Source organism: Plecotus auritus (genome assembly GCF_963455305.1).
Source record: "Plecotus auritus genome assembly, chromosome: 5".
NCBI classification, from domain to species: Eukaryota; Metazoa; Chordata; class Mammalia; order Chiroptera; family Vespertilionidae; genus Plecotus; species Plecotus auritus.
This window is the reverse complement of record NC_137776.1, coordinates 7613768-7624581: the sequence shown is the minus strand read 5'-3', so window position 1 is coordinate 7624581 and position 10814 is coordinate 7613768. Positions and strand designations below refer to the sequence as shown.

The following is a 10814-nucleotide window of genomic DNA, read 5'->3' as shown; positions in this document are numbered from 1 at the left end:
AAGCCGGATGTTCCCAGTGTGAATTGTGTAACTGTCCAAACCGGGGAGTGCCGAGCCGGCCCCGCCCTCGCTCCCGGTGCCAGGTCTGGCGGGCAGGCTTGCTGTTAATGATTGTCTGTACTCTGTACAGTACCTGCCGTGCCAGCCCCAGGGGGTGGCGGGAGGGCAACCTAAAGCCACGTCCTTAGGGAAGGGACGTTGGTTCTTTGTGCTTTCTTCCTGCGTGGCCAGCAGCTTATTTAGTTGGTGATGCTGGGTGGTTGGGGTTTCCCTTGTGGTGTACAAACCGGACAACCATTGCTTCCATTCACTCATTTCGGGGAATCAGTTACCAAGCCCTGACATTTCCCCCTCCTTTTGTTCCCAGGTCCTTATTTAACCTTCCTACACCATAGTTTCCTGTAAACTGAGGATAGCACCGCGACCTCCTGCCTAATGCGGATTTTTTTCAATAGATGGAGTTACACATATGTGGATATATATGTGATTTGATATGTATGCTATTTTGTTGTATTGACAACAAGCTTCAAAAACTTCATATGTAAAATTTGCTGAAGGTGTTAACATCATAGATATTTTTACGCTTAAAAATGTTGAATTTCATGCCAAAAAAAGAGCATTTACGGGAAGTTTTAATTCATTATTTTGAAGAAACGTGCTGCTGAAAGTTATCGTATACTTCGGGAAGCTTTTGGTGAACGCGCTCCATCTCAAGATACTTGTGAACGCTGGTTTAAACGCTTTAAAAGGGATGATTTCGGGATGTGAAAGACAAAGAACGTCCAGGTCAACCGAGAAAGTTTGAAGACCAACAATTACAAGCATTATTGTATGAAGATGCATGTCAAACTCAAAAACAACTTGCAGAAGGATTAAACGTTGCTCAGCAAACAATTTCCGATCATTTACAAGCAATGGGAAAGATTTTAAAGGAAGGAAAATGGGTGCCACATCAACTGAACGAAAGACAAATGGAAAACCGAAAAGTCATCAGTAAAATGTTGCTTCAGCGGCATGAAAGAAAGTCTTTTTTGCATCGAATTGTGACTGGTGGTGAAAAATGGATTTATTTTGAGAATCCCAAACGCACAAATCATGGATTGATCCAGGTCAGCCATCAACATCGACTGCAAGGCCAAATCACTTTGGAAAGAAGACAATGCTCTGTGTTTGGTGGGATCAGGAAGGTGTGGTGTATTATGAGCTTCTAAAACCAGGTGAAACCGTTAATACTGATCGCTACTGACAACAAATAATCAATTTGAACCACGCTTTGATCGTAAAACGACCAGAAGGGGCCAGAAGACACGGCAAAGTAATTTTGCTTCATGATAACACACCATCACACATTTCAAAACCAGTTAAAGACACGTTAAAAGATCTTGCCTGGGAAGTATTAACCCACCTGCCGTATTCACCAGATCTTGTTCCTTCAGATTACCACTTTTTCCGATCGATGGCACACTCACTTTCTGAGCAGCACTTCAAAACATATGAAGAAGTGGAAAATTAGGTCTCTGAATGGTTTGCCTCAAAACAAGAAAAGTTCTATTGGGACAATATCCACAAATTACCTGAAAGATGGGGGAAATGTGTAGCTGGCGATAGACATTACTGTGAATAAAGCACTTTTTTTTAATATGTATTTTTATTGATTTCAGAGAGGCAGGGAGATAGAAACATCAATGGTGAGGGAGAAGCATTGATTGGCTGCCTCATGCAAGCCCTGCACTGGGGATCAAGCCTGGAACCCGGGCATGTGCCCTTGACCGGAATTGAACCCAAGACCCTTCAGTCCGCAGGCCGATGCTCCATCCACTGAGCCAAACCAGCTAGGGCGAATAAAGCACTTTTGATGTTTCTCTTGAAATTATCGTGTTTTCTTTGATTACAAAATCCGCTTTATTAACCGGTACACCTGGTAAATGAAATAGTTGATTAAATGTATCAACAAATAGTTGGGGGGGGGGGCGCTTACTCTTTGCAACTTTAGGTGCAGGATAAATGAACAGAAGTCTATTTTTTTAAACATGGGTGTATCCACAGAGAATTTCTGTCCCTTTTTTTTTTAAAAAAAATATATATTTTATTGATTTTTTACAGAGAGGCAGGGAGAATGCTGAGAGTTAGAAACATCGATGAGAGAGAAACACGGATCAGCTGCCTTCTGCACACCCCCTATTGGGATATGCCTGCAACCAAGGTACATGCCCCTGACTGGAATCGAACCTGGGACCCTTCAGTCCGCAGGCTGATGCTCTATTGGCCAGGGGTCCTCAAACTACGGCCCGTGGGCCACATGCGGCCCGCCGAGGACATTTATCCGGCCCGCCAGGTGCCGCTGCCTGTCCTGTTTAGCAGCCGCCTCATCCCGGGCCAGCAGTGCGCATAGGAATTTGTTCATAGTTTTTTTTTTTAAACTATAGTCCGGCCCTCCAATGGTCTGAGGGACAGTGAACTGGCCCCCTGTTGAAAAAGTTTGAGGACCCCTGCCTATCCACTGAGCCAAACCGGTCAGGGCCCTTTTATGTTGTTAATACATATTTTTATTGATTTCAGAGAGGAAGGGAGAGGTAGAGAGAGAGAACCATCAATGATGAGAGAGAATCATTGATCAGCTGCTTCTTACACACCCCCGCAACCCAGCACGTGCCCCGACCAGGAATCTAACTGTGACCTCCTGGTTCATAGGTTGACGATCAACCACTAAGCCAAGCCAGCCAGACTATCATAGAAGTGAATTTTAGAGGGGGAAATCCATGAACTAGTATGTAACACAATGTCAGATAATCATGCGCTGTAGGAAAAAGCAGGGCAAGGAGGTGGGGAGGTGTCAGGCAGGGTGCTATTTTCTGTAGGGTGGGCAGGTGGGCCTCTGAGGAGGCCATACAGAACAAAGGCCTAAATGAAGCGAGGAAGTGAATTATGTGAACATTTGGGGGAAAGTTACTCCAGGTGGAGGCAAGAGCAAGCGCAAAGGGCCCAGGCAGGAACAACCTCGCCCTGTTTGTTGAAGAGCAAGGGCTTTGGATCACAGCGAGTGAGGAGAGTGGTAGCAAATGAGGTCAGGCAGTGAGGGCTTTCTCAGAGTGCCTGCAAGGTCATGGGACCAACTCTGGGTTTTAGCCCACGTGTAAAGGGAAGTCATTTGAGTTTGACGGTAGAATGGTGGCTTGGTTTTATTTATGTTTACAGAAATATTCGCTGCTGTGTGTATGTGTGATTGTTATTTTCTATTCTTGCTTTGTTCATTGCAGTCACTAGATGCTTTGTGGAGTGAGTTGAAATCCCCAGCTACAAACTTTGTCAAACATTTTTCAATACAAAACAAATGTACTTGTTGATTCAGGTGGTTCTGTAGCTGTATCCAAACAATTCTAGATTAGATTACCCTCAAATTCACAATTCCTGCTCTTCTTGCCTTAAATCCTAAATATTTCCAGTAATGTCTTCCATTAAAACACATTTTCATCATATAACTTCCCTGCTCAAAAACCACAGTGGTTACCAGTGCCTACAAAATATAGGCATTACACTGCTACCTCCTCCTAAATTCTATTTCAAACGATTGTTAACTAGAAGGCCTGTTAAACAGTTTTTAGAACATGATGTGCTATGTACTTAGTATAAGGCCTCCTTTTATTAAATTAACCAAACATTTTCTCATTCACCTCTACCCAGACATAGGAAAATACCTACTGAATTAGGCCACCCAATTGAATAGTTTCCCAATTTAAAAAAAAAGTAAGAGGCAAACAAAGGAATCTTTATAATAGATGGCAGTGTGTGGTACTCACTTGACTTCTCAGCAAAGGAAAGAATAATATTTCATAAGCTTCAAGGTGTTAGTAAACTCTGGTTCAGTTTCAGTGCTTCCATGAACTGTGGGTTAAAAGGTCTCTATACAATCTGAAAAGACTGGTAGTAAATTAAAACAACCCAGACCTATGAGAAGCAGCATCTTAGAGTCCAAACCAACTATGCTGTCAAATATATTTGACACAATAGTACATATTAAGTATTCTTGCTAAAATAATTGAACCTGAATCTGGTCAAGTTTTCAGATGTGCTAGTTTACATAGGGAATAGAAGAACAGGTTAAATGTCATCAATGGGATACAATCTGCCAAATACAGAACATGGGAAGTTCTGTAAGACCAGTGATCCAATTTCCTCAAATAAATGCCAAGTGAAGAGGAGGAAGAGTACACTGTTGTAGATTTAAAATATTGAAGGGGCATTATTTGGATCTTATTTTGAACAGACTATAAAAAGAAGTATACAAGACGGAAATTCGACTGAAATTTCTACTTTAGTAGAAAGTCAACTGAGGATCTTACAGGTGAGATATATCTGCAATTTGCTTTAAAGTAATACAGTGTGGGTGGAGGAATAAAGTAAATGAAATAAAATCCATCATTTGTTGATAATAATTGAACTGGATGATGGGTACATGAAGAGTTTATAATAGTATTATATCTAATTTTTATGGATGCTTGAAATCTTTTGTAATAAAAACCATATGTATTTTTTTCTACCTTTCACTGTTTAGCTCAATAGAATAACCTTCCTAGCATGCTCAATGATTTCACACAGTGACTATATTTGTGAAATGTTTGGTTGAAAAAAGAAAAAACACCTTACTAACCCTAACCGGTTTGGCTCAGTGGATAGAGCGTCAGCCTGCGGACTGAAGGGTCCCAGGTTCGATCCAGGTCAAGGGCACATCCCCAGTAGGGGGTGTGCAGGAGGCAGCTGATTGATGTTTCTCTCTCATTGATGTTTCTAACTATCTCTCTCCCTTCCTCTCTGTAAAAAATCAATAAAATATATTTTAAAAAAAGCACATTCCTTGACTGAATCTGGAACTGAGTTACATATAGATTACTGCTGTTACAGATGTTAATTTCTGATAAAAATCGACTATCAAAGGAGATTAACTAGATAGCTTGCCCTTACTGGCTGGCTTTGTCAGTCAGGGACCAGTCAGGAAAATTACACAGGTTATTGTAAAAGAGAATTTAATATAAGGACATTGTTAAACAGGGATTGGAGAACTACAGTGACAAAAATAGGATACTGAGATAAGAAAGTAATAGTAACTGCAAGAAGTAGGTACACACCTCACACTCCCAGGCCCACTGGTAGGTTCAGTCATTGCTAAGGGGGTTCACAGGACCCAACCTCTGGTTGTACTCAGCTAGGACCTTTTACAGTGAGAAGATACAAAGGAAAATCAGTCCAGGGAAAAGGAGCATGTGGGATGTCTGGGGAGCCAGGTGCAAGCTTCACAAGTCTTTTCCCAGTGAAGTCCCTAGAATCACAAAGGACATGCTTAATTCTCCTGACAAGTTCTGACATGTTGCCAACCAGAGATTGTTGCCAACATTCGAGACGCTCTGCCCAGGGTTTTTGTTTGGAGCTGATCACATAGGCACCCTCTACCTGGCATGTACCCAAATTTCAGGCTCCACAAGGAAAGCTGATGTTCAACATAAACCGTATTGCTTGCACAGTTTAGGCCTAGTGAGACAGTCTTATTGGTTCTGGGGATGGGGGGTACCCTCCTGAAACCCAAGTTCCCAAATGCTAGCCAACAGCCAACCTTGTAAGCAAGTCTTTCAAAAGAGAACAGGTAGGCCTGACTCTTCGGCACACTCCCCTAGCACTGGGGTAACAAGAAGTTGGAATTATTAGAACTAACAGACTTGGTGGAGGGGTCCCGAAATGCTGGAACCTAGGTCTCTGAAGGGAGGAGGGCACTGCTTGGCTGGTAGTAGTGCCTGAGAAGTGTGGAGGAGACACTACTTCCAAACCCCACCGAGCTAGGGCTTAAGATACCCAAAGAAGCAGCAGTGATTGGTATTGGTTCATCTGAGGTGGTTTGCCGCAACCTTTTGTGGTGAGGGTTCAGGATCTGAAGGAGGGGCCGACCCACAAATGAAAATGCTATACAAGAAATATGAATTTAGGAGGCATTGGGGGCCAGGGGTGTCTCTTTCGTGAAGAGCATACTGAAACTGGGTCCCATCTGCTTTTGTTCACTTGAATATACATTTGCCCTTTAGCAATACATACAGGCATATCAAAGGTAAAGTTTGGTAAACAGTAAAAGGATTATCAGGTTAGGGCAGTGGTCGGCAAACTCATTAGTCAACAGAGCCAAAAAATATCAACAGTACGACGACTGAAATTTCTTTGGAGAGCGGAAAACCGACTTCTGCGCATGGGCCACAAAGTTTCAATCACACTGTACGTGCAGGCCTGCATGTGGTATTTTGTGGAAGAGCCACACTCAAGGGGCCAAAGAGCCGCATGTGGCTCGTGAGCCACAGTTTGCCCACCACTGGGTTAGGGAATTGCCTTGAGCCATTGAGCCCACAGCAGGGCAATATTTTGCTGATTTTCAGCCCTGCTGAATATTAAAGTCCATTAGTCTTCCAACGGGTCTTTTTGCATTAATATGCTAACTACTATTGGTTTTAGCCTCTGCAGTCGTTCAATGGGACCTTTTTGATTCAGTTTTTAAAAAAGGTGTTTTTGCTGATTTTTTAAAGACATACAGACACTCCTGTATGTGTGGGGAGAGAGAGGAAGAGAGAAACATCCATCAGCTGCCTCCTGCACATCCCCTACTGGGGATTGAGCTCACAATCTGGGCTGGGGATCCAACCAGCGACTTCGTGGTGCATGAGATGACCCTCAACCAACTGAGCCGCACCAGCCAGAGCAGTATATGACTTCTTGAAGGAGTAGCAGCAATCTTGTTTATGCTAAAATATGAGCTGATTTTAAAAACAGCTCAATTAGAGTGAGTCAAACTAGAAATTGGAGCAAGTGATGAAAACCAGAAATTTGAACAAAAGAGGATAATTGGCTATCCAGGGAGGGCTACAAAGTTTGACATCATATAGGGCTCTTCTCAGCTTTCCGGATCCAGAAGTTATTAGTTTAGAGCACTCAGTTTATTTTTAAAAATGGATTCTTCCTGGTTATATGACCAGCCTCTTATTAAATCCCCTTTTGCTGCTCCCTGCCTCACACAGTGGCATCCAGCCACACAGAACTGCTTTTCCTCAAGGATGCCTAACTCTAAATGAGGCATGCGGCCCTCCGGCCTCGAGTTTGAATTGTTTGCTACAGACACTGTGGTGTTCATTGCCTACATTGTCCTCTGCCTGTAGGGACCTCCTTCATTTTATTTTTTTTTTTAAATTTTTAAAATATATTTTATTGATATTTTACAGAGAGGAAGGGAGAGGGATAGAGAGCTAGAAACATCGATGAGAGAGAAACATCGATCAGCTGCCTCCTGCACACCTCCCACTGGGGATGTGCCTGCAACCAAGGTACATGCCCTTGACCGGAATCGAACCCGGGACCCCTCAGTCCGCAGGCCGACGCTCTATCCACTGAGCCAAACCGGTTTTGGCGTCCTTCATTTTATTTTATTGTTTTCAGAGAGAAAGAGAGAGGGAGAGAGAGAAACATCAACGATGAAAGACAATCATTGATCAGCTTGTATATAAGGTGGGTTTCGGATCCTGTAGTATACAGTAGTACATTTTGTTGCAATGTCTTTAAAAGTGCTTACAATTGATAATTCATATTTTTTAAAAAGTTGCATAACTACAAGATAATTCATTGCTGATTAATTGTTCAGCAGTTTTAGTTAAGAGGAAACAATATTTAATAAACTGTAATTTGGTAGACTACCCTAGATTTACTTAATTAAAATGTAATTATGTGACTTGGTTTACTCTTGGGCTGCATTCTGATATTGGTAGACCTTTAAACATATTAACATATTTTAGCTTTCTTAGGTAAAAGTCTATTTTCTACTGTTGGGGAAGGAAAATAGAAGAACATGATCTACATTCAGAGAATGTTTTACTGCCTGATTACATTTCTTGGTTTCACATTTAAGACTACTTTATAAAAAGTAAATTATGCCTTCAATTTAAGAATGGATGAATACTGAAACATGTTGGGGAAAATAAAGAGATCCCAAACTAAAAAACAAATGAAAACACAACTAGTTGTACCCCTTCAGAGAAGTTAATAAATAGTAAATCAACTTTTAAGTCTGTCAACTCTGGTGTCTGAATACAAAATATTTATCAGTGTTATCTATGCAGATGAGTACTATGAAGGGATGTGCAGCATTTTCAAAACCTCTGCATGTCGTTATGTGCACATTGGCACACTGAGTTTTGAGGTAAGTGCCCTCTCATCAGGATATTTTTTCCCCTATATGATTGCCAATCTCTATATTACTGAGTCTCAGAGAACTCAAATTTCTGGCTGAGTATGCCTTCATTTTTTTCTTTTTCTAACGATAGGTCCGTACCCTCTCAGTTATAGCATCTTCAAAAGCTAAGAAAACCTGTAAAACAGAAATCTGATGCTTAATCTGAAGGGTGGTCAGGGCAAGATCTATTGCAACTATTTATCAATGCAATCTTTATATGTATAGACCAGAGTCATGCAACAGTATCTCCCTTGTGCAGTCAAGGCCTAGTACACGTTCCCCAGCATCATGGGTGCGTCCTTAGTTACCAGTTTATTATAAAAGGATACAACTCAGGAACAGCCCGACACAAGTGTGTAGGGCAAGGTGTGTGGAAAGGGCTTGGAGCTTCCAGGTTCTCGGAGTGTCCCATCTCCCCAGTGTCCCGTCTTCCCCAACCCAGAAACTCCTGATTTATTTATTTATTTTTAAAATATATTTTATTGATTTTTTACAGAGGGGAAGGCAGAGGGATAGAGAGTTAGAAACATGGGTCAGCTGCCTCCTGCACATCCCCCACTAGGGATGTGCCTGCAACCAAGGTACATGCCCTTGACTGGAATCCAACCCAGGACCCTTCAGTCCAAAGGCCGACTCTCTATCCACTGAGCCAAACCGTCAGGGCTGATTTATTTTTCTTAGGTAGGATTGAGAGGCATTTCATCAGCGTTAATGCTGACGACCAGTGGTTTTCTAAGAACCTATATCGTTAAAAGGCTTTACAATTTAAAAGGGTGGCAAAGTTCCAGCTGTGTCATTTAGTAACTGTGTGACCTTGCACATTTTATGTACACCTCTTCCCCCTCCCCCCCCCGCCCTAGTTATCCTCTCATTTTAAATGGGCTTAGCAACACTTGCCCACTTTAATAGTGTTTGGGAACATGTTGGAAACAAAACTCCTACCCAAATGGTAAGCACTTATTTAAAACAAAAAAGACCCTGAATCACAGTGCCAAGAATGAATGTTTCCACAGCTCAGCACTGCAACAGCTGAGACAGATGCTAGGGAAAGCCTTGGTCTGATCCCCCGCCGCCAGCCTCCCCGGGAACTTGGGGGGAGGGGAGGAGGCCTGCGCTTCCCTCTAGCCCCGGAAGCCTGGTTTTTTCCAGTGGCCGTTCTTAACTGCCCTCGTGGAACCCTCCTCCACCGCAGTTACTCAGAGGCACGATGGCCCTTCCGGTCAGTCCGGTCCGGGATCTCCCACGAACACCGCCGCGCGGCCCAACCCTGGCTCCTCCCCCGCCCACAATGCACCGCTTCATTCCATCCAGGTAGCTGCTCTGTCACGTGGCATTCGGCGGCGCGCGCTCCCGCTGGGCGCATGCGCAGAGATCAGCCCCCCCCCCCCCAAGCTATTTTCCTCCGTGGCAGCGGCGGCGAGCGGAAGGGCTTGGGAGCGCCAGTTCCGCCTGTGTGTTCGAGTGGACAAAATGGCGAAGATTGCCAAGACTCACGAAGGTAAGCGGCCTCCCGCCAGTCCCACGCCTTCCCCGCCGCGGAGCCTGCTGGAGTTGTGCCTCCCTGGGTTTCTGCCTCTCCCTGGGGTTTCCAGTGTGGAGGCCGAGCCCGCGCTCGCCGCCCAGCTCGTCTCGTCGGCGCGGGCGGCGCAGGCCACGGCCCACGTAATGGCGTCCTGCCTTTGCACCCGACAGGCTCTTTGTTCCGTGTCTGGGGGCTACGGCTTCGGGCTGGCTTCTCCTCTCGGACCGGAGGGCCTTGTTCACCCGGCTCGCTGAGGAGGGTTTCGGGGCGCGGGATCGGGGGAGGGCGTGGGAGCAGAGCTGGCTGGTCTCCGGCCACTGTCGGCTCAGTTTGTGCCCCAGGAGGCAGGAAAACACCGAGCCCGGCGGCCGCTTTCCGCAGCCCCGAGTCGTGTTTAGTCAAGCCGGGGCCCGTGACTCCTAACCTGGACTCATCTGTGTCTTCATTTTTTATTTTTACTTTTGGTATGAAATGATTTGGGAATAAAATGTTTTTTTTTCCCCTCTCTTGATTGCTTTTAGTAAACATTTTTTTTCTCTCGAGACTCGCTGTTGGGAGAGGGAAAGACACCGTTTATTAATGATGAACAAAGCGTTTGAGGTGGTTGATCGTTTTATGGAATACGGAGTACACAAACTTAGGGCAATGTTGGGAGTGGGCTGGAGTTCAGCAGGGAGCATCCAGAAAGGACAGGAAATGCAGCTCCATTTGCCATGCCTTTTAGAAAAGACGAGGCATGGCAAATGGAGCTGCATTCCTGGTGTTCTGACTTGTAATCTGAAATTTTCATCAAAACACAAGGTTTCCAGCAGAGTCACTTTCGTTTCACACGTCGTTTCTGGCTGGGTAGTCGTGAGCGGTAATGAAGACTAAGGCCACCGAGAGTTTTACAGTCCGATGGGGAAGCCTTGTCATTCTTTTACGAGACAAATGCATGCTTCCAGCAAGTGCTGGGAACCTGGGTAGCGGAGTGGTTAATTTATGCTTGGGGCTGTTTCACCGAGGAGATGACTTGTCCCCGGTCTACCAGGGTCATCTGTG

General features: G+C 44.4%; 1 protein-coding gene across 4 annotated transcripts in view; it reads left to right on the top strand.

The window, feature by feature from the left end:
* Window positions 1–9616: 9616 nt before the first annotated feature.
* The window catches only part of SF3B1 (splicing factor 3b subunit 1), a 33766-nt gene continuing 32568 nt past the window's right edge, over window positions 9617–10814 (top strand). For all 4 annotated transcript variants that reach the window (XR_013960718.1, XR_013960719.1, XR_013960720.1 and 1 more), the window contains exon 1: window positions 9617–9749. Coding sequence is in view for 1 of the 4 variants with exons in the window: in XM_080670817.1 (XP_080526943.1) it covers window positions 9722–9749 (28 nt within the window). In the remaining 3 variants the exon portion in view is untranslated. The remainder of the gene's footprint in view (window positions 9750–10814) is intronic.